Source organism: Diplotaxodon limnothrissa, linkage group LG12 (assembly GCF_057381915.1).
Source record: "Diplotaxodon limnothrissa isolate DT_005_m linkage group LG12, D_limnothrissa_male_GT1.1, whole genome shotgun sequence".
Lineage (NCBI taxonomy): Eukaryota > Metazoa > Chordata > Actinopteri > Cichliformes > Cichlidae > Diplotaxodon > Diplotaxodon limnothrissa.
This window is the reverse complement of record NC_140607.1, coordinates 15,078,793-15,103,658: the sequence shown is the minus strand read 5'-3', so window position 1 is coordinate 15,103,658 and position 24,866 is coordinate 15,078,793. Positions and strand designations below refer to the sequence as shown.

The 24,866-nt window shown below is 42.5% G+C and overlaps 1 protein-coding gene across 1 annotated transcript in view; it reads right to left on the bottom strand.

Annotated features, from left to right (window-relative positions):
- The window catches only part of LOC146621017 (tetratricopeptide repeat protein 28-like), a 190,860-nt gene that overhangs the window by 47,500 nt on the left and 118,494 nt on the right, over positions 1-24,866 (bottom strand). The window contains exons 4-5 of the mRNA XM_085367180.1: positions 24,227-24,499; positions 22,358-22,488 (exon numbers count right to left, since the gene is read on the bottom strand). Of these exons, the coding sequence (XP_085223306.1) occupies positions 22,358-22,488; positions 24,227-24,499 (404 nt within the window). The remainder of the gene's footprint in view (positions 1-22,357; positions 22,489-24,226; positions 24,500-24,866) is intronic.

The window sequence follows — 24,866 nt, the reverse complement described above, 5'->3', positions numbered from 1 at the left end:
AACACATGAATCTAAAGTCTGGTTGAGGAGGAAATTGAAGAGGTGGCACACAGGGGAAGTGGGGCACTGTGAATGAATCTTAATGTACTCTAAATCAGAGCAAAGCCTTGAAGGGTTGCACGACACTGCTGTTTATTTCTGTGCTAAAGTCAAATCTCCACAGGCATAGCTGTGTGTGATGCCTGCTGCTGTAGGGAATCAATTCTTGAGAGACCTTGTGGTGACAGAAGGGGAAATCACAGTGGTGTTTCAAAGTCATCTGAGAGCAGGGGGGGCTTGAGGTAAACATCAAGGTTTGCAAAGCCTCAAGCAAAAGGACACAGAACAGAGAAATGCACGGTGCTTTGAAGAGCGGAAAACACCTTCTTTAAACTCTAATAATACTGAAGGTAATTGAAAATGACTACTCTAAGTTAATCCAAAGGTACTGCAGGTGGGATAAGCTACTGGGGTGGCTGCTGACATGATTTTATCGATCCACGTGTCATTATCAATTCTGTTTATAGGTCCCTCTCTTTATCCGTTTGCTATCGATTGATTCCTGATCAATTTTATGCGCAAGAAAAAGACAGACCCACAATAGTTTTCAGCATCACGGCAACTTGTCTTTATTATCTCCGGAAGGTGAAAACAATGTCAAAAAAGGCTTGCATGTGTGCAAAACCTCCAGTGCCCTGAGTTTCATGTCATTCAAACACTGATAAAAGAAACTGCAAAAGCAACACAACAATCTAAAGTTAGATTAAAAGGGGTGTGCCATGTCATCATATAACACTGGTTTCAAAGTCTATCCATTAAAAGCTAATTAGCTGCCGTTACGGTTTCCTGCTGCGGCTGAGGACATGGTGCCAAATATAGCGTAGCTTGTAGGCCTCCACTTCGCATCTGTTAGCATTCAGCAGGATACCAGGCAGTCAATCCAAGGACGCACAAGTCATGGGTTATTCAAGGGCATTTCAGAAGCCTAAAGATGGGAAGTGGTGTGTCTCTGTTAGTCTGCACAGCTGGACAAATCAGGCCTGGCATTTCGAACTACACAGCTCAATCTTTTTAATGGTGCACAAGAAAATTTGGTGTGCTTGTGAGGAGAGGAGAGAAGGACCCGGATCAATATGAGCTGGCCAGAGTTGGTGCTTGGAGCACCCTGACACAAAGAATGAAATGAAGAGTGACAACCAAACGTCCAGACTATCACCACCTCACAGTTCTCTTTTAGAGGGGAGATAGGCGCTCCTGCACTGCTCTCCTCTAATCCACTAACACTAACACCTAATGGGTTTAGACCACATCGGATTTCTGTGAAACAGAACTTGACTTCTATCAAGTTTTTTTTTGTTTTTAAAGTAGCATTCTCACAATCTAGATCAATGCTGAAAATAGTAAAGAGAAGAAAGGGGTATTAAAAAGTAAAGATGCACTGGCTTAATTAGTCATGACAGGCAGTGCACATCTTTAAGTTTCCTTCCTCTGTCTTCTCAGTAAATCAGCAGCAATGAAACAGAGTTTGCTGCTTTCTGCTTAACAGAAAGTGATCCCAGATCAGAAGGATCACATTTCCTGGGTTATTATTTTTGTTATGATTATTATTATTAGTAGTAATATTGATTATATCTGTTCTAAGGACATTTTTATTTCTGACCATTATTGTGTCTTTTTTAATATGTCTTTTTATGAGCCTATGTCTCCTGTTCATCGGACAGTTATTTCCCGCACTTTAGACTCCTCCACAGCACAGAAGTTCTCTGATGTTTTTAATTTAACATTATCCCCACAAAACGATGTTGATTTTTCTATAGATCTATTCAATTATCATTGTCTTTCGATCTTAGATGAAATCTGTCCGATTAAAATGAGACCTGTGCCTGTTTCCAAGTCTGTACCCTGGTTAAATGACAACATTCGTCTTCTAAAACGTAATTGTCGTAAAACTGAGCGGTTATGGAGGAAAACACACTTAAATGTTCATCTCCTTTATTTAAAGGATCTTTTAGCCTCATTTAACAATGCTATTAGAGTTGCGAGGGCTGCTTACTTTTCTCAGTTGGTTGCAAGGAGCAGAGGTAATCCTAAAGTTTTATTTGATACTATTACTAATATTATTACTCCTGCTCCACCTGCTGCTATTATTTCTTCTGTTGAAGATTGTGAAACTTTTCTTGCTTTCTTTTTAGAAAAAATTAGCAACATAAGGAAAAACCTGTCTTTTTCAGCGTCTGCGCTGTCTGTTCCCACGCCAGCTCGGCCTGTTGTTTTAGAAGGTTTTTTACCTGTTTCACTACCAGAGCTGGGAAAAATAGTTAGTGCAACAAAATTATCCTCTTGCTCTCTTGATTTTTTACCTGCATCATTATTTAAAAATGTCTTTTACTCTACTGGTCCCTGTATTCTTACTATAATTAATACCTCCTTGGCCTCGGGCATAGTCCCTGCCTATTTTAAAACTGCTGTTATACATCCCTTGTTAAAAAAGCCTATGCTGGACCCATCTCTCACTAGCAATTATAGACCGATCTCAAAAATTCCGTAATTGCTAAGATTCTAGAGAAGATCGTGGCTAAGCAGCTTACAGCAGTTTTAGATAAATATAGTATTTTCGACAAATTTCAATCTGGCTTTCGTAAAGTTCATTCCACTGAAACAGCCCTTCTTAGAGTTTCTAATGACATTTTGTTACAAAGCGATGCAGGTAAATGTTCTGTTCTCTTAATGTTGGATCTTACGTCGGCCTTTGATACTGTTGACCACTATATTTTACTTAACAGGCTGAAACACTGGGTCGGTGTCTCTGGGACTGCATTGAAATGGTTCTCCTCGTATCTCTCTGAACGATATTCTTCTGTGGCCTGGTGAACGCCAGATCACTTTTAAACAAAACTTTTATTCTTCGGGACTTCTTCAGTTCCCGTGATCTGGATTTTCTGTGTGTGACTGAGACGTGGCTGAGTGTTGGTGAGTCCAGTGTTCTATCTGAACTTTTACCTGTGGATTGTTGCTATTTTAACTCGCCACGGATGTCAGGCAGAGGTGGAGGCACAGTGACTGTTTACAAAAAGGATTTTAAATGTAAGCAGTGTTTTCTACAGCCTTCGTTCTCCAGCTTTGAACTTACCTCATTTGAGGTGAGTCGTACAAACCCGGTTTTCTGCGCTGTCATCTATCGCCCCCCGAAATACAATAAGAACTTCATAAACGACTTTTCTGATTTTTTAGCTGGGATTATGCCCAACTATGATAGTGTTCTTATTGTTGGAGATTTTAATATACATGTATGCTGTCCTGATAAGCCACTGGTAAAGGACTTTTTAAGCCTTATTGACTCTTTTAGCCTGGTACAGTCCGTACGTGGCCCTACACATGAGCACGGACACACACTGGACCTTGTTCTGTCATATGGTCTGCCTGTCACTGACTTGGAGATTTGTGACTGTGCACTCTCAGATCATATGCCTGTGTTATTCAACGTTGGTTTGACATATACCGCAGTTAAACCTGGCGCTGCTACTCGGTGCTGTCGGGTTATTAACCCCGCCACTGCTGCGCAGTTTTCTGCTGCTTTTAATCAGCTCGGCGGGCCTTCTGACTTTGTTTCCTCTGACACAGAAGACCTACATTCCTGGTTTAATTCTTGCTGTCAAAAAATCATGGACTCTGTGGCTCCTTTAAAAACCAGGCAGCTTAAGGCTAAACCTGAGCCTTGGTTTAATGAGAGCAGTCGTGCTGTAAAGAGGGAATGTCGTTGAGCAGAACGGAGGTGGAAAAAGGATAAACTGCATGTATCATTTCAAATTCTCAAAGACTGCTGGCATCGCTACCAGAACACTGTTAAAGAGGCAAAAAGGGAATATTTTGCAAATATTATTTCTTCCAACTGTCATAACCCACGTGTGTTATTTAGGACCATTGACACTGTTCTTAATACTCCTTTGAATGTCTGTTTGGAAGTTTCTCCTGAGATTTGCAATGATTTTCTGAACTTTTTTATTGAAAAGGTTGTCACCATCAGGGCTCTTATCACAGCTCCTGACTCTGATCCCTCTGTCTCTGTCCCTTGCGCTGCTGTTTTCACTCAGTTTGAGCTTGTGACGCTCTCCTCTTTAGAGGATGTGGTTCGCCATATTAAGCCCACAGGTTCCCCACGGGATCCTGTCCCTCCACAATTCTTTAAAGAAATTTTTCCTAGTATACAACAGTATGTCCTTGACATTATTAACAGCAGTCTGTCTTCTGGTGTGGTTCCTGCAAATTTCAAACATGCAGTAGTACAGCCACTGCTTAAGAAACCTGGCCTTGATCACACAGTTTTAGCGAACTATAGGCCTATTTCCAAGCTGCCTTTAGTCTCCAAGGTTTTAGAGAAAATTGTTTTTAGTCAACTGAAAGATTTTCTAGATGAAAATGGAATCTTTGAGGTTTTTCAGTCAGGTTTTAAAACCCTTCACAGCACAGAATCTGCATTACTAAGGGTTTTTAATGACATCCTTCTGGCATGTGATTCTGGTAACCATGTTGTTCTTGTCTTGCTTGACCTAACTGCTGCCTTTGACACAGTAGACCACAATATTTTAATTTCTCGATTACATGATGTAGTGGGTATTGGTGGCACTGCACTCAATTGGTTTAGGTCTTATTTGTCAGATAGAACTTTCTCTGTCAGCCTTCTCGGTTACGAATCGTCTTCTGCTCCTCTGTCATGTGGTGCCCCACAGGGCTCAATTTTAGGGCCACTGCTCTTTTCTCTGTATCTACTGCCTCTGGGTTCTATCCTTAGAAGGCATGGGATCTCATTTCACTGTTATGCCGATGACTGCCAAATTTATTTGACACTAAAACGCAAGGATGCCATCTCCATAAAACCTCTCTTGACATGTCTAGATGACATTAAAGCTTGGTTGGCTCGAAACTTTTTAAATTTTAATAAAAAGAAAACAGAAGTGTTGGTGTTTGGACCCAGTGGTCCCTGTGAGTCCTCCTCTGTTGTTTTAGGATCCCTGGAAGTCTATTTTAAATCTGTTGTTACTGACCTTGGTTTTAAGTTGGACAGTGATTTTAAATTGGACCACCAAATCAGAGCAGTGGTGAAGTCCAGTTTTTATCATTTAAGGCGACTGGCAAGACTAAAATCTTTTCTTTCGAGGCAGCACCTTGAAACAGTGATCCATGCTTTTATTTCTTCCCGCCTGGACTACTGTAACTCACTTTATGTGGGGGTCAGTCAGTCATTGCTCTCACGTCTGCAGCTGGTTCAAAATGCGGCTGCACGACTCCTAACAGGAACTCGAAAAAGAGAGCATATAACCCCCGTGCTGGCCTCTCTGCACTGGCTGCCTGTGTCTTTTAGAGTTAATTTTAAAATTCTTATGTTTGTTTTTAAATGCCTACACAGTCTTGCCCCGCCTTACCTCTCTGAGCTTCTTCATCCCCACATACCCTGTCTGTCTCTCAGGTCAGCTGACCAGCTGCTCCTGGAGGTACCGAGATCCAGGAGGAAGCTCAGAGGGGACAGGGCCTTCTCTATTGTGGCTCCAAAATTATGGAATAATTTGCCCATGCATGTTAGAGAGGCCCCTTCACTGTCCACTTTTAAATCACGTCTTAAAACCCACTTTTATTCCTTGGCTTTTAACCTCAGTGAGACTTAGTTTCTTTTTTTAATGCAGTAGTTATTTAATTAATGATTTCACTCTTCTTTTATTTGTTTTTTATTTATATCTCATGTAATTTTATTTTACAGTTCCAATGTACAGCACTTTGTGTCAGCTGTGGTTGTTTTAAAGTGCTTTATAAATAAAGTTGATGATGATGATGATGATGTGGCAGTTTCTAAGTATAGATCATCTTCTGCGTCCCTGTCTTTTGGTGTGCCACAAGGCTCTGTGCTAGGGCCATTACTGTTTTTAGTTTATTTACTCCCTCTTCAGCACATTTTGAGCCCTTTTGAGGATATTTGTTACCATTGTTATGCAGACGATATCCAACTCTATATATCTTTTAAACCGGAAGAGGCTTCTAAGCTGCGGCTTTTAAATGTGTGCTTGGAAACCATTAAAGGCTGGATGGCTGAAAACTTCCTCCAACTAAATGAAAGTAAAACCGAAGTCCTCTTATGTGCCCCAGATAGACATATACCCAGTATAATAAATGCTCTTGGTCCTCTTTCAACGTTTGTAAAACCATCTGTCAGGAACTTAGGGATTATCCTTGATCCTGCTCTTACGTTAGATAGTCATGTTAAATCTCTTGTTCGGTCTTGCTTTTATCATTTAAGAAATATTTCTAAATTGAGCTCTATTATATCCTATACCGAACTGGAGATTGTTATTCATGCTTTTATCTCTTCACGACTGGACTATTGCAATTCCCTGTTTACTTGTTTAAATAAAGGTTCTTTGGAGCGTCTGCAGATCGTTCAGAATGCTGCAGCAAGACTTTTGACGAAAGCTTCTAAATTTTCACATATAACACCGTTGCTTATGCAGTTACATTGGCTTCCTGTTGAATTTAGAGTCCAGTTTAAGATTTTGGTTTTAACTTTTAAGGCTCTTCAACAACAAGCACCACCATATATTATTGAACTTTTACAGCCCTATGCCCCTAGTAGGTCTCTGAGGTCGAGTAGTCAGGGCCTACTTGTCATTCAGTATACGAGACTGAAAACTAGGGGTGATAGAGCTTTTGCTACTGTGGCCGCCAGACTGTGGAATTCCCTTCCTCAGGACTTACGATCCGCTGATTCATTGATTACTTTTAAAAAACAGCTAAAAACACATCTTTTTAAAACTGCCTTTTGCTAACTTTGTTTGTATTTTGTCTTTTTAATCTGTTATATCTTGTAAAGCACTTTGTGATCTCTATCTAGAAATGTGCTATATAAATAAAATTTTACTTACTTACTTACTAATCGTATTATGAGCGGACTAGTTAAATGACTGCTTAGAGGTACACTTGACAGACAGAACACAATATCAAATTTCTATTAAAATATTTAAATCTACACAAATAAGTCTTTTTTCATTAACAGTGGGGCAAATGAATGTTTGAAAGACCAAACAAAACATTGCTTTTTGGCCCCTTTTATCTCACTAATCATACTGTCATCAACCCTGTTTCCACAAGAAACAACAAAATACTGCTGTCAACAAAAAAAGCTCTGATAAACCCACCGCACAATATCTGCACAGCAGGAAGAGTAAAATTGGCATGAGCTGATGAAATACCTGCTGGTGAAAATCTAGCAGCTAATGAGCCACATATTTTTAAGGAACTGGTGGTGACCATGAAAGAGAGAATGAATAATGATTTTTCAGGTAGCCATAAATGCCAACGTTGGTCTGTGTCCGCTGGTCCTATAAATACTCTATGCAGTCCTGTGAAAAAAACAGTACAGCTTTACTACTTCCATAGCAATTAAAAGGAACGGGGGTAAGGAACAGTTAGGTGCTGCAAGTGATTACATGATCATCTGCAAGTGTAAGCAACTCTATAAAAGCAGAGGTTCTGAAAGGTTGCTAATTGGAGCATTCAGGTGTGTGTTAAAATAATCCCACAATCTTCCCAGGAGTGGATGTCCCATCAAATTCCCCCAAAGTTCCACAAACAATGTTCAAAGAAACTGCAAAAAACCCAAGAGCTACATCTCAGACTCTACAGGCCTCAGTCGTCCTGTTAAATAACAGACAAGACAATATAATGACAAATGAAAACCACACACAGCGCATTAGCACAAACACCTCATACCAACTGTCGAGCATGGTGGTGGAGGGGTGCTCATTTGACATTTCTTTGCAGCCACAGGACCTGGTAGTCACTGAGTCAAATATGAACTCTGTATACCAAAATATAAATCTGAAAATATAAATCTGAAAAATGGCTGAAAAAGAAAAGAATCAAGGTTTTGCAATGGCCCAGGCAAAGTCCAGACCTCAAACTGGCAGAAATGCTGCAGTTGGACTGTAAGAGAGCTGTACATAAATGAATGGCCACAAAACTCAATGAGCTGAAGCAACACTGTAAAGAAGTGTGAGCCAAAATTCCTCCACAATGATGTGAGAGGCTGATAAGGTCATACAGAAAAGGATCACTTCAACTTTTTGCTGCTAAAGGTGGTTCGAGAAGCTATTAAATCATGTGGTGTACTTTCACAGGACTGTAGAGAGTCTTGTTATGTTTTTCACATAACTATATAAACATTTGGGGTATTTCTGGGTATTTTTTTAGGTATTGGACGTATTATTTTCATGAAAAAAAAAAAGATCTGACTTTTGTTTTCTTGCTTGTTATGCCCTGGAGAAGGTGAACTCAAATGTAAATTTTAAGCTGATTAGATTACATCACTAATGCATCACTAATGAACATTGGAGTCCGTCTTGGGGAACAATGTGCAGTGGTACATGATGCCAGCTGCTCCTCTCCAAAAGCAGCTAAACATGCAGTTTCAGTCCTCTGTACAAACAAGGAATGCCACATAATAATAAAATCAAATGCTCCCATCAAGAAAATCTCTCACCTCTCGTGTGCAAGTTAAATCGTGCTTAATGCTGACTCTTGTCATCATGCTTTGCAGTATTAGGAAAATAAATCAGCAAAGACATGCAGCTGAGTGAGTGAAAAGGCCTTGTTCTACCTCCAGCCAGGCACACAAACCATTTAAATCTCTTCCTCCCTCTGTGCTTTTATTCCCCAAATGTAATTACAAGCCTGGTGGTGGTGGCTACTGTGGCCTAGGCAGTCTGCAGAACACGGCATCAACACCAGCACTTTGCGGGATCAAAAGACGGGGCTATCCCTCCAAAGCACTTTCGCACCTCACTGCTCCATAGAAAGTGGCTCCTCCGAGCGACACCAGACTAACCCCATGCTTTCAGCACCACTGGGTGCTTTGCTTCAGCCGCAGGTGGACAGAACTGGTCTTCCTGATAAAGACTAAAAGGAGGATTTCAGCACTGGGCTGTATTACACATTCATAAAAAACATTACCCACATATGCACACAAATACACGTAGACTCAAAACCACGCATGTGCACACTACCTCCCACTGTGACAGAGATTTAAGACAATGAGGATGGTAAGCTCCCTTAGTGCAACATGATGGAAACCAAATCCCAGAAACATTCCATTCTCCGTCCCATTTGAGATGTGTGCACCTCCTGGGGTGACGCTGTTCCTGTTTTAAATGTGTGCGACTCCGCGAGTGAAGGCAGAACAATCAAAACCAAATTGCCTAATTAGTTTTCTTGAGTTGGAAAATTCCCCAAGATGAGCATTACTGACGGCATTCATTTGCAGGTAATGCGGACAACTAAGAACAAGGCTGACTACAAAAAAACAAAAAAAAAACACAATGGCAGATGAGAGATCAGCGGCATTCCAGGTTTAGCACTGGGATGTGGTGCAGAGGACACAGGAAGGGACATTCCAGAAATAATCGCCGCTTTTAAAGGCATGTTTTGTTGGTGACGCTGGGCTACCTGCCAGTGGTGCCTTCAGCTGTGAGCACGTGCCATGGGACTCTGATTGACAGAGAGGGTAAATAGTTGCTAGCGGGGCCCCTGATTGTATCTTTCGCCTGTGGCAGAACAGGAGCCAGAGTAGAAGGGTGATTGGCTTTTGTTACAGCCCTTCAGCCACGAATTAGGCTGGCATCTCAGCCAAGCATCGCACACACACACACACAAGTAACCCCCCCCCCCCCCCCCCTTCTTGTAAATAAATAAACAAAATAATAGAAAAAAGCACATCTATTTCTTCTTCTTTAGCACAGGCGTTCCTAGAAAAATAAAAGAAATCACATCACATTTTGGTGAAAAACACACTGAAGGAATTTAAGGGAAAAGCGGGTGCTCGGGGAATAAGGAGGCAGAGCTAGAAAGAGAGAGAGCAGAGAGGCGAATATGTTTACCAAACACTCTGCAGGGACTGGGTTGGAATTTGAAGGCCTGATTTTTTTCTGGAATGCCTCTTGTGTTCAGGTCACGCAATGTAAGAAGGGGGATTCGCCAACGTAGGAGGAAGACTCCACTAAACTCCCTAAGCACGAGTCGATTTCTACTTCCATCAGTCATGGGCAGGAATGATTGGGGGGGGCACACGCCAGTGTGGCTTGAAACAAAGTGGATTTTTGTCCACGTTCGATTGCCCACTTCACACTGGAGTGACGGAGCAATCACAGGCCACTTCTGCACTGCCATTTAGCAACAGGATGGAGGCTTCACAGCCATAACATATGCCTTACTGCTGCTTAATAAAGGCAAGTTCCCTGCTTTAGAAGACGAGAAGAAGAGAGCCACAAGGGGACGGAAATGAAAAAGGAGGGGTGGAAAGGAGGATGGAGTTAGAGCTACAGCTGAGCCAACACCAACAACTATTACATGACTCATCTCACATCTGCAACAACAAATGGCCAAATGAAGGTGGACTGTACTCAGTCTTACACCAGCCTACTGAGCAATATATCCAATAGACACACAGGAGAATAAATAAGACTAGATTCTTTAAGTAACACTTCCTGTGTGTTGTATTGCTGTGTAACCTTTGAATTTTCTTACTGTATAAGATCTTGGCATAATGACACACCAGCCGGCACATACATTTTTTTTGTGCAGTGTCCACAGTTCTGACACTACATCAGCACACACAGTCTATATACAGTATATGGCATCCAATAAACAAGTGAAGTACACACTAGAGACAAGCCCATAGAAAGCTTATCATCTCTGGGAACATGGGATTCCTGCACAGTCCGGGTTACAACCATAAAGTGATTTCTCTTGTGCATCTCATCTGAGCTCCAGGCATACATGTGCAAACACACATACTGCACACACATACAAAGACAACACTGAAAAAGGTCCCTTTTGTCTGCTCAACACTGATGAAAAGCTACCCACTGCGAACTTCAATCACATTCGAAAATGAGTTGGAGACATGCTGTAACCCCGACAGCGTCATTAAGCCTGTCAGTCAGTCCCGCAGAGTGAAGGGAGGGTGGGGAAAACAGCCAACGGCCTTCTTCAGTGTGGTGTGTAGCCCCGAACGAGACCCGGAGGTACCAAGAGCCCCTCCTGTGCTGGATCTATGTCTGGCACTGGCATAATGAAGCTATATGATTATGGATTCTTCATTGTATGTCCATAAACCCCCAAATGCCAAACACCAAGACAAAGAAATCATGCATATTTTTAATGGTGTTCATGGTAAATGATAATACACACTATCATGAGAAATGATAGCTAAACCCCATCAAATACATGTTCCCACGCATTAGAGCCCATGTGGTGCACACACACAAACACACACACAAACACGCAGTCAGAGAAACACACACTGCATAGAGCAAGATAAGCCTCCGTGTGCTGTCAGAGGCTAGTGTGTGATTGGCCTCCGCGGAGCTACTGCTTCTCTCATCATTAACTCTTCAGAGGATCACGCAACTCTAATCACGCTAAGCCTCTCCGAATGGCGATGAAGTCAAAAACGTGCCCGTGCACATATTCACAAACACCCAGCTCACACATATGCATGCGGGCAAATGCTTTCACCGCAATCACAAAACATAGCGCACACAAACAGCTGTGTGCAGTCTGTAAAAGCAAGTCTGGTATCAAAAACAATATGAACCAATTATGGCCAATTTGCAGGAGAAATATCAAAAACTAAAATTCCCTTTTCCAGTCAAGGATGTAATTTCCTCCGAGTATGGGAACAATATGTGCACCTCACTGTTCAACGGCCTGTTTTTGTTACTCAGTTTTTACATTTTGCATTTAATTAAATAGGTAAATTACTACTACTTTAAGTTGTGTTAGCTCATTAATAATGCAGGACGGTTAAACAGTACTTTATTTACTATGAAATCAAAACTTACTGCTCTGTCCACCGTAATTAAATCTCAGGATAAATGGTCCATCAGTGTACTTGTGTGCGTCTGCATGTCTGATGAGAGCCAATCCAACCTGAGATGGACACACCTGGTCAGAAGCAAAAGCCAACTAACTCTACCGACAGCACCAGCAATAGCAACTTAGTTCTGAGTAAGGAAGCAATAAAATGAACCAGACGACTGTTTACCTCTGAGACTTCTACTGAATATGCTACACTTAAGGCTGCACATTCAAGAGATTTTTCCAAAACTGATGTGTAGCCAGCTAATTCCTGACTTGACTGTTATTTAGAGACCAAACCACGTGTGCTGCAAGGTCAAGTATAAGCAGAACCCAGAGGGCTTCATCCCCTCCTAAGATGGAGTACTTTCATTTCACGCACTTGGGGCATCGTATTTTCTCTCCATTTTATTGCTCTCTCTGATGGCTTTCCACAAAGACACAATCCACCTCCTCATACAGAAACCGGGGCTCCCGTCCAAGAAAGCCTCTGGAAGGTCTGGATACCGTGCCACAAGGACAAGAACGCTGACACTGCTGTAAGTCGGGACAAAAGCTAAAGATAAGAGTGGTGAGAGACAAAGCGACAAAGAGAACAAATCTCAGCGTATAGGAGTTGTGCGGAAGCTTGCGCCAAACCAAACTGAGGAGCTATAATCCCCCGTCTTTGGCGTGATGTCAGGGAGTCATGCAAAAAGACCATTTCCTCACTGTGCAAATATGCCGCCTCCTACATCCCTGTGTGTGCAGCAGCTATATATAATGTAAACATCAAATGCTTGTAGCTGCACTGACCTCTCTGACTCCCACGGGAGACCTCTTGTTCACGTGTAGCACAGAAACCATTTGGAAAACACACATGGACTTGTCCAAAACCCTGAATTTCACCTTATCTCTAAGGACAAACTCATCCTTTTTACAGATGGCTGAATAGCGACGTCCTATTTTTGGCTTTACTCTTTAAATACAGGAGAAAAGGAAAACACAGAGGGGAGGGAGCATTTCTTTCCAACGCAACCTGTTTCAGTGAAAGAAGAAAGGGAAACTTTTTACAGCCACAGGATTAAAACATGGATAATATTGTAAAGTTCCTCCTTGTGCTACCAAAACAGGTCTGACCCATAACGGTGCTGACACAGGACCTCTTGCTGTATCCTATAGTGTCACCAGTGGATCCTTTGAGTTGTTGGGTGGGGCTTCAGAGGTTCTGGTGTGTTTCAGCACAGCCAGAGGATGATGCTCATTCACATTGTTGTCTTGGCAGTTTGGAGGCTGGGTCAGTGTGTCAGGGTCTTTGTGTTGTTCATCAAACCATTCCAGAGCAGCTTGAGCATCATAGTCTCACTGGGAGAGGCCACTGCCTTCAGGAACTGCCATAGAGGAGTGGTGGTGGTGGTGGTGGTGGTGGTGGTGGTGGGGGGGGGGGGGGGGTTGTAGAGTGTTTAGGTGATTGATACATGTCAAAGTATTGTTCGGATGAGTTTCCAAGCAGAATATTGCCTTTTAACAAAATCCCCTGTTCAACTTACTTGTCAGTGGCCTTATAGATTATTTGAGATTTATAACAGTAAAATGAAATATAGAAACTCGTGTATTTATTTCATGCCATGAGGGTTCTGTCAACTTTTTAACTTTTTGGCTGATGACAGCAGGCACTTGGTTATATTTATAAATGGCCAATCATTTTCACAGTCGCACTGACTAATCAAGGGCTAGTAATCGCTCCAGTGGGTTTAGCTGGGCCACTGCCCAGAAGAGATTGTTGGTCTACACCACTGACTGTGCCTAACCTCGAGCCTCTACCGCTAATGACCAATTAGCATGTATCCTTTTCTGCATATTGACGCAAGGCAAATGGTATCAGCTCAGAATGCCTGTTAAAGGGGCTGAAAACAAGCACCGCCAACAGAATCGTATGCATCAAATGTCCGCTCCAGAGGACATCTTCTAAATGCAAACGTGCACAGATCTGTTGATCTGCCAGTGTGTAGGTAGAGGGTGGCTGTGGAGGGAGTTTCCTTGGATTTGTAGCTCTCCCTTGTCACAACAATGTCTTTTTACCCCAGGGCTGCTGACATGATTCATGAGCCAGACTTGATGTGGTGTTGGTGTGCAGGCCAGATAAAACTAATATAGGTTTCTGTGCTGGAGTGTGCTTTACAAGTTACTGTAGCTAAGCAGCCATTTCACACTGCTGAGCTAGAAATAGGTCTTACTGTAGCTAAATCAACCCAGCCCACCCATCACCAACCTTCAATGCAGAAGGTATTACACAGCGCACACATAATTTTACACACACGTTCAATAAAGACACACACACACACACACACACATATTCCTGCTCTGCTTCTCTCCTTTTCCCCCTTTCCTCACTCTCTGTGTTTCTTTATTCCTTTCATAGCTACTTTCAGTGGACCTCCACCTGTCCTTTTGCCCCCACCCTTTTCCAAGTACCTCTCTTTCCTTTGCTCCTTCTCCTTCATTAAAATGGACTTCCTAAAGCCTCCATTCGTCTTGCTGACAGCTCCACTATCGATTGGGCCGGAGAAAGGGATGCAGTTCCAGAGCTTTAAATGGCTCTCTGGCCAGCCTGGATGAGGGCTGGGCTGGACTAGGGCCAGGTTTAAGTGGGAGGTCTGTCCAGAATCTAGAGCGTGACACATTTCTGGTCACCGGTGAAGAACACTAAGATTGACCCGATGGCATTTATCCGAATTTACATGAGAATGACTCACCGAATGTGTAATAAGGATTACACCGATGTGACGAGATAATGAATTAATCCCTGACTAAAAGACAACACATTATCCAGGCTGCCTGGACCACTTGAAATCTCCCCAGAAAGCAAGCACTACAGTGGGAGTATTCAAAATATTGGTAAGGAGAGCTAGGAGTTTTTCTGTTGGGTACTCCAGCATCCAATTTATTTCAATCAAAGCCATGTAGATTAATGGTGCACTGGCTGGCACCTTTAATCAGGCTTCATCCCTTATTGTTACACATTTTCTAAGGGAAGATGAGTTGGCACCTTCCATCTTCATCCCTCTTGCCGTGCGACATCAAATCTCTCTGCACAGATTAATGAGCGGACATTTGATTTTCCCAATGATTAAAATTTCTACGGCGTACTCAGTGTCCTGAGGCGCAGCGGAAACTGCAAGGAGCACGATGGATTGTCTCCGGAGTGTCTGACGATCGCTATCTGCGTATGTCAGTGATGATCATAAAGTGCATCACAACAGCATGTCAGGAAACACTGCTTATTTGTTATTTAATCACTCGCCACTGATTGGAGCAGCAAGGGATGAAAAGATAGACAAGGTTTGTTGTTTAAGACAAATTGCTCAACTTCCCAATTCTGCGAAGTTCAATCCACACAAGGAACTATAGAGTTTAAGTCTTGTTAGAGTAGCATTAGAGACAGGGATTGTGATGCTTCTGCATTGATTCTTTAACCAGTAAATCAAAGAGACCATGCAACATCCAGATTTGCTGTCAATTTTAAAAAGCCAAGCCCATGATAGCAAATAATCCTGCAACACTGCACTGTCTCTGCTCTTTCTAAAGGCAATGCTCACAGAGAATATAGCGATATGGTGTGTGATTCTATAAAAGCAGACACAGAGAAGGAAAGAAAATTACACGAAGATGGGGGGAAATGGAAGAGAAGAAACGAAAAGAAGTGGAGGTGATGTGGAAGGGTAGAGGAAAGGAGAAATGGAGCACGGGGCACTGAGGAAGGAAAGAGGGAGGAGGCGGCAGGGAGCACTAGTCGATATAACGGCAGTCATTCATCTCTCTGACAGCCTTCCAAATGCTCCACTGGGGGAGACACAACACTGCGTCACCTCGAATGCAGCAAATGCACAGTACAAATACACACGCCTGCATACGTGTGCATACATACACATGGTGATGATGCCTGGACTCTGGTGTGCATGAAAGTCCATGTTCTGGGTCAGTAGTGTGTTAGGGGACAAATCAGTACACACACCATAATACTGGAACAGTATAAAGGTGGAAACCATCATTCCCCCCCCCCCCCCCCCCCCCCAATCTTATATTGTGCTTCATGTTTGTTTGCACACTGAAAAGCTCCAAGACTAACATGCACATGAACAGGACATGACACACTTACATCACACTAGAATATGGGAGCACAGATGTGTGCTGAAAATAAAGCACACACACACGCAATCCTTGTACCTCGGCTCTGGTCACGGCCCATTGGCTGATGCCTGCCGTCCATCTCTCATGATTCATGGCTAAGCGAGCGGCTGCAGAGCAGTTCTAAACCAGTGGGCCGAGGAGAGCCTGTGTGTCATTAAGGCAAAGCGAGCTGGACATGCTGCACTACAGCCAGCTCTGTGCCTCAGCACAGCACAGCAGGAGGTGAGTAAGCAAATACTTCTGTGCAAGGTAGTATTGCTCATAGTGGTTTTAATATCAACAGTTGAGTGCCCTCACAAAGCCACCTTTCCCTGTGAAGCGTGCACTGTAAGAAACAGATGTGTTGTCTTTTATTTAGTTAGACAGCAATCTCTTCCTGCCCCCACCCAGCATTTCTGCTAAATTAACCCCTCTAATCATCCCCAAATCCTTTTTAATCAACAAAGCAGTGAAGGTTACAGAAAAAAGACAAGGGTGCCAAGCTGCCCCCCTCCCCTTCCATCCTCTATTAGCGTGGGCCCCAAGACGAGTGGTGGAGGCACACGTCCATACACTAATGACTCCTTAATGATCCCCTCCTCTGCTGGAGTGCTGACAAACACTGACAAACCCAGACCCTGACAAGAGGAACACCCACACTTAGTCCTCTGCCTCACCCCTTATTTAGAGGCTCATCTCTCAGCCCTCAGCCTCATTATACCAGCTAGGGTCCAGCAGGATCCATACAGCCCCAAACAAGCAGCAAGATAAACACCCATGACGAAACAGTCCGTGTCACTTTCAGCGTGAGGGGCAAATTCCTTGCAGCAGATGGCGTGAAAGGGAAGGAGAGCTTAGATGAACAAAGCCAGAATTAAAAGGAGAATGGTGGTGGAAGATGAAGTAGTAGTGTGGGGGCCTATGGAAAAAAAGGACAAAAAAAACCATTGTTTGTATCCTTCTCTGATTGTGATTTCCATTTCAGTTTGGGGTTGGGGGAGTCAGCAGTGGAGACTCTTTTTAACATCACACAAAACATAATTATCGAGTGCACCACTGCCAGCCCGCCTCAGTTTCTCCTAAATACTCACAGCCCAAATTAGGGGTTACCTCCTTCTAGTTAAACCTACTATTTAAGATGAAAACGTCACAGACAAACAGAAGAGGCGGCAAACAGGAGTATTGAGAGGAAAGACCTAGTTTAACAGCTTTGTTTCACAATGACAGAGAGAGCCTTTGTTAAATATGGTTACTGGCAGGCCTTGGAAAAAGCCAGGTGTGGAAACTGGGACAAAACAAAAGTTGGAAACGACACAGACACAGCTACAAAGACTAGCAAGTTAGCTTATGTTTTATCTGTTCTGCATATATCTGACAGCTTAAATTCTGCTTAAGGTTATTTCCAAAAAGCAGTGAGCTAAAGAAAAACACTAACTTCACGCTAGCCAATGACCTCACTGGTTTGGACTGCAGCTCCTGTTCCCATTCGTGGATGACAGAGCATTTATTCTTTGAGCCTTTACCCCGCCTCTGCTGTCTTTTCTGTTTTGTTTGCTCTTTTCCAGTTCTTCATCATTTCAGATTCATAACGATGAGCTATTATTGCCACACTGGTCAGCCGAAAGCAGGGATCTAACAGGATGCCTGACTTTTCTGCTGAACTGTGCCATAAAGAGCCACAACAGAGATTTTCCACTGTTATTAGAAGATGAAAAGACATCCTAGGCCTGGCGTCTTTACTGACATTACAGAATCCAGGTACTGTACTGCCTCTTGAGTTATAGACAAGCCTCATATGGGATCCCTGTTTTCTGTCTGTCGCTGCTCCTTCATCACAGACAGGAAACTGTGCACCATGTTGCAGAGAACAGTAGCTACTGTGGCACAGCTTTGATTTATGTCTACTACTGTCAGTTGTGTTATTAGTACCACTATTAGCACACATACGCGATGAGGTATATGTTACCTTGTCACAAACGTTAAGCCATATAACCTCTTTACGTGATTACGAGTTTACCCATGTTCATAACAACTTATTGAATTTTTGCATGCGGTAGCTATAACTTCTGTTTGTTAGACTACTCATCAGAGTTATAGAACCATGGTAACAATGCTACTGCAGCATTCTCCAAAAAAGATATTTTATTTCAAGGCAAAAATAAAAGTGAACAAGTATAACTGTAATGAAAATGATGAGTTATTAATTCCTCATTGTACAAAGAACCAATAAGGCTAAGAATAGTAACCATTAAAGTCCACTTTTAGCTCCCCCCCTGTACCATATCTGGCTACATTTGATTTTTTGAGTTGTTTGACTTCTCCTAATGATATCACCACATGCTCAGATGTCAGTAATTAACTTAATGAGTGCAATCTTACTATAATCTGTATCCATAACGACTTAAGAATGCAATGTTTTGGATATAACCCTTGTACTCTGATTAGCTTGGGCGAGCATCCCACTATGGGAACCTTTCTGTGAGCCCTAATTAGCAGCTCAAATACACCAGCCATGACTGACTGGCACTTGTGACACCAATGCAGGAAAAGTTTGGATTCCCCTACTATATATTAAGCTGACTAACAGTCAGTTCCTTGTTTCTATAGCAAAGACACTGGCTATTAGATTTTCACTACCTAACTATCCATAAGTTTTATTTATATAGCATTCATTTGAAATCTTTCTACGGGGAAAATACTGATTCCTGGATTATCTCCAGTTACACTTGATAGAGGAGGGTCCTCATCCTAAAAAGAGCCTGCATTAAGGCTTGGGTGCACTGGGGTCAGTGACCCAATCCTTAAGTGGACATCTTACTTAAAAACACTAGAGGACAGGCCCAGCATGCAGCTATGCATGTTGTTTGAGAGAAACTCCCTTTAAGTGTGTGGACAAGGTTGTCAGGTCCCTGGTGGAATGTTCACACAGGCCATCAGGACACTAAAGACTTCCTCTACAATACACTATTTTTTATTTAGTAGAAATAATTCTGTATAGACACAAGTTATCCCATGTGTGGTTTTGACAAAAGAAACAAAACAAAATCCACAGTGCACAGACTGGACACTGACGACTATGTGAACAACAGTGAGAAAGAGGAAAGGGCAGCGAGCTGCATGTGTAAACACAAGCTTATGCTTTCTGTGAAAAATGCAGGATTAGGCTGCATGCTGACCTTGATTTTCCTGAGGGTAACTGCGTGTATGTTTGATACACAGAAAGTACATGAATCTCCGCTATGTGCTGAGCTGTTGCCTTAGCCTTCTCAAAAAAGGTCCTGCAAAAATGACAGCAAACGTCCCACAGAGCACTGAAAAGGACAGGTTTTGATTCTTAGCACCAGCCCAAAAACACATACCAATTACTTTTATAAAGCATCCTAGTTAATGACGCTCTGTTATTGATACTTAGAGGTAGAGTAAGTAGTTGTTACAGGGTATTTAACAGGAAAAAATAATATTCTATTCATAAATAAGCATTGAAAAGTGTGTAATTATATCTGCCAACAAATTGATGCTTTCTCAAAAATTTAGAACTAATACATTAAAAATACATAGCAGTGGTGGAACCGCAGTGTTGCCCAGCAAACTTGTATTCGTGGACTGAGATGGAAATTGCTGTTTTACCTAATCGGGTTTTATGTATGTAGCTATAGACCAGCCATACAGAGAGAACACCTTATGAGTTACTTTGAATTTAAAAATCACAAAAAGCACTGTCAGACATTTGTACTTGTATATTTTCATGATCGTTTCTCATGATGTCGTTCTCTTGCACTCTTCATCTGCCTCCTCCACCACTGCTCTCTCTCATCCCTAATTACCACCTCATCTTCCTCATCTTCACCTCAGCCTCATCTCCTGAATTGAAGTTTATTTATTTCCAATATTGCCGCAATTACTTATTGTCAGCAGACTAGACCAGTGACCCTCCCATCTCCAAACAGCTGACAACTCGCTGGCTAAACAACAACAATAACTGGTTATAAGCAAACAGCATACCAGCTAACATCAGGTCTGAGTGTCCTAAAAATCACACATTTTCACATCGTATGAGAGTTTATACACTAAACTCATGATTTAGTCATAACTAACTAATGGCTTATGGACACTATCAGGCCTTGCTAGAAAGCTTATGCAGCTTGTGAAAGTCACTATTTTCCCAGGCCAGCAGCACTGATACCTGCTGAAAGGCTTCCCTAATACCTTTAGCACAGATGCTGATAGGTTTCCGTGATGAAGAAGAAGAGGTTTCTGAGTAGAGTTGTGTTAGTCTAATATATAGGAGGAGTCATTCCTGACATAGCTATCACTAATGCCAACTAATCAGGGCCGGTATAATCGGATTTGGGCTTCTGATGTCACCCAGGACCAGTTCCCATGGTGAGACAGAAAACAAATACTATGGAAAAGAAAAACCTCCAGGAGCTGCAATGACCTGAATTTGATTTTGAATATAAGAGTGCTATCAAACGTAGGAAAAAGAAGATATAAACACATGCATGTCCATATTAGATCCAAGCATTTTAGCTTCATGATTAAAACCTTAGGCTTAACGCAATCAAAACCCACATCCAACATTAACTCAGTTCCATTGTCCGCAACATTTTTTTTCCTAAATGAACCATTTCACCAGATGATTTCATTATTGTCTCCAGGAAATTTACTAAACAATTCAAGTTGTTACAAGTCACCAATGGCACAAATTCCCAATGTTCCCTGAGAATCTATGCATCATCTCCTGCTTGAGGGCCTTCATAACACCCTTAGACTGCAGGCCAGACACTGGAAATCCAGGCAGCAACAACATCCTTCCTCGGGCCTCTAGGAAGTGACCTCAGCTTCAGAAAGGCCAGATAAAAAAATCCACATCAGGAACAAAAACACCAGGCTGACTGTAATGAGCTCTCCACTCGGCTCCAGTGTGTTCTGAGGGAGACCAGGTGGTGTGACACACATATGACTCTGATTAAGGGGCCTTTAGATGAACAAGAGGACAAGGGGGGCAAGTAGGGCTGGCTGTGCAGGGGGCAATCGAGACCTTGCGCATATGAGGCAACGATTAATGCTGTTCAATGACCTCCAATAGACCCAAAGATGTTCCTGCAGACATGAGTGGTCAGTTTCCCACTTGTGTTTCACATATAGAAGCACTGTTTCTGCACTGTTTTCTTTTAAGAAGCGACAGTGAAGTGACAGCACAGGCCTTAGTGGCAGATAGTCTGATATACTTCTCTGCAGTCTTTAGATGTCACTACAAACTCTGGCCAGAAGAACTATCTCATGTCTATATCTCATATAATCAAAACATTTCTTTTTAGCAGAACAGTCAAATAGCTGAGAGCAGTCAACGCCTTACATGTGTTGCCTGTATCCCTCACTAACATCAAATAACAGAGAGGTTTCACTCTGGCGTCTGTAGGCTTATAATCTGACTTGTGCTCTGCACATGTCCTCAGAATGTGAGAGTGAAAGATGTCAAGGGCACCTCTGGCCTCATTTTCAACAGTTAGTTTCATCCTGGCGCATTGTGCCACGTCTGGCTGGACCGTTTAAATGTCTCCCGATATCAGGCAGCATAAACAAGCAGGCCTGCCTGTTGGGAAGGATAAGGAATGAAGGGGAAACAGAGGCCATTCTTCTGCATGTGCGACAGGAATTGTGTTGGAACAAGCACCTGTCAACCCCCACCAATGACCGCAGAGAGAGGGAGAGAGAAGCAGATGACAGAGCAAGGAGAGAAAGAGGGCACCAATTGAAAGAAAAGTGGACCAGTCTGTCCAACTTTTTTCCTCCCTCTCCTTCATGTTCTTCTCTCCTTCCAACTCCTCCTTTCTCTCGCTGCCTCAAACAACTTAATCTCTCTAAATTACATTCCAAAGCAGGCATATGCTCCAAAGTCCCAGACTTACTGCTTCACAAACCAGATACACATCTACATAATATCTGCATAAATACTTTGCATTGATAATAAGGAGAAACAGCTGCCAAGGCTATCCTACTGCCCTTTATTACAACTTCCTCATTCTTCGTCCTCCGCCATCACCTTCACTTGTTCTCTACATTAACTTGACGCCAGTTTTTTCTTTTTTTTAAATAGACAAAGCGGAGCAGCATCTCTGTGACCTTCAGCCTCCACCTTCAAGTACCCTCTAAAAGACAGAGCTGAAGAATGCTAGGCACAGCACAATTTCACAACTACAACATGATAAGAGACTCAGGGAGAGAGAAAAAGGGAAAGAATGGTAGTAACATCAATTTATCGCCCTCTGAGATGACAGCTATTCCGCTCTATCCGTTTCAAGACTGCTGCAATTTGTGCGTTTCTTACCTCTCTGTCCTTTAACTTCATGGCCAGAACCAGCTGGTTGCGATGGTTGGTCAGCGCTTCACGGTAGTTCCCCTTGGAGAAGAATGCCGAGCCCAGATTCCCGTGAGCACGGCATTCCCCTGTTTGGTCACCTGAAGAGGGAAAACCACAAGGGATGAGAATGAAATTTCAAGAGTTAACAAATAAAATTTACAGTATAGCTCAGAGGATTGCAAACCAGTCGGTGATTATTTCACATCATTCCACTGTCACTGTCAAACAGGGACGTGATGAACCACATCTATGCCACTGACATGCCATTACACCCTTAAAAGGGAAAGTGCCGTTATAACCCGTTATAAGTTCTCCACAGTAGAGTGCCTTTTCTGACAGCTGGTAGTGTTGATCTCAATGCTCCAGAGGGTGAAAGGGGAAAGCCTTATTATTTCTTCCTGACAGAGAGGCCCCACAGACAGGGCCAAAGTAAAGCACAAGTCTCTGTGCTCTACCTGAGAACCACAGCTCCTTATCTGCAGCTGTGCTGCCCAGTCATGTGTCAAACTGTGTGGGGGTAAAAAGAGTGGAGCCAGTCTGTGCTACTCCCTGTTTCCATTTTTTCCTATCTTCCCTTCAGAAGTTTTTTCCCTTTCCTTTCCTGTCTTTCTCACCTTTTCATATGTTAATCCCAAACGGGCAAATCCATACTTACTGCAGGCATTATTTATTTTTGAGCAAACAAAATAGAAAATTCCCAGCAGCGACTGGAATTTGACCATTTTAGTGGAATATATTCAGATGGAAAGATACACAAAAGAGACAAAAAAGAAATAAACTTCACTGGAAGGTCACACTAACAACTTTTATACTAGAACTCATCACGATACACAAGAATTAGTCTAAAATATTTGCTACATTGAACATGTACAGACTACTTTGTAGAGTGCACGTGCCTGTTATGCGTTACCGGGCAAAACAAGCTCTTCAGTTTTTTGTTTTGTTCTGAACCTCGAATTTTTGAACTGTGTTTGTGTGACATGGGTAAGTTAAATGGACTGGTACTTATACAGCGCCTTCCTTCTCAGCTGAGTACTTAAAGTGCTTTCTACTGCAAGTCTTATTCACCCAATCACACACACATTCATACGACGCTTTTATCTTTGCCTGAGCACTTTCTAACATGCGCACACACGCGCACACACGCTCCGATGGATGCATCAAGAGCAACTCAGGTATGAAAGTAAGCAGAGACGCAGTACATGAGTTATGTAAGGCTGGAGTTGAGGACAAGAATGCGTTTTGATTAGGGCTAGCATTAGCATGCTGTAATGCTTACAGTGATAATCTATGTGGCTAAACATACTGACAAGGTGATCGCTAACAGCCAAAGCTTAATGCTCAAACACTGTTCAGACTGTCCTCGTGCTTACATCTACTTTAAGCACAAAATATACTGCGGCTAATGGGATCATTTTATTTGGTCACAAACTAAAGAAACAAACAAATTAGATCAAATCTTTCGTAATTTCACAATGGCACAAATAACAAAGTTAGAAGATTACATAAAACCACAGTGTTCATTCTCATTAATAACCACCCAACAGCTGCTGACTGATTGACAGACACTGTCATCACCAGTCCAAAATACTGTATGATGACTGATCACAAAGATTTCACTCATTTATTAGCTGTTTACATAATTTAACAAGAAAAAATGACATAGGGCTTATGAGGATCTGAGCATTTTCTCTCTATTATTTATAGTTCAAGATTGTTTCATTTTAAACAATAGGGCACAATAATGAAATGCCACACTCTGGGAACTTTTGTGTCTAAGCAATCTATATTAACCTATATTATCTGCATCCAGTCACCCCGAGTCAGGGGTCTTACCTAAGGTTTTGGCCACTTCCAAGTCCTGCTGCATGTAGCTCGTGCTCTTCTCTGTGTTGCCCAGGGACCAGTGAGCGCTGCTGAGGGCAGAGAAGACGGAGCCGCGTAGCTTGAGGCTGCATGTGCCGATCTTCAGTGCGGCTTCTAGCACCACAACAGAGGCCGTGTGGTGGCATGCTGTCAGCAGCTCCTGGCCGATCACAGAAACCACCACAAATGGACTTTTGTCCAGCTTCATCTTTTGCAGCTGCTGATAGGTGGGCTCGAGAGACTCTGTGCAGGAGAGACACAAGCAAGCCAAGATTAGAAACAGACTACAGATTATTCCAATGGAGAAACTTGTTCTGACACTCTGATGGGCACCGATATCTGACACTGACTGCAATAACTGTTACGTGTTTAACGTCTCCGACAAAGGTGACTGTTGTCTGAATTTAGATTCTACTTTTCCTCCAGTAACAGTTGTGTTTTGTCTGCCTCAGTAAGCATAGCCTGCAGCCTGACTGACTGCTTTCACTGACAATTTAACAATAACTCAATATACGAGCCATTTTTCTGTTCTTCCACTCTGACTGGAGTGATCAGAGGCAATTTCCAACAGTTCTGTGTAGAAATAGCAACAGTTTAGACCACTGGGGGC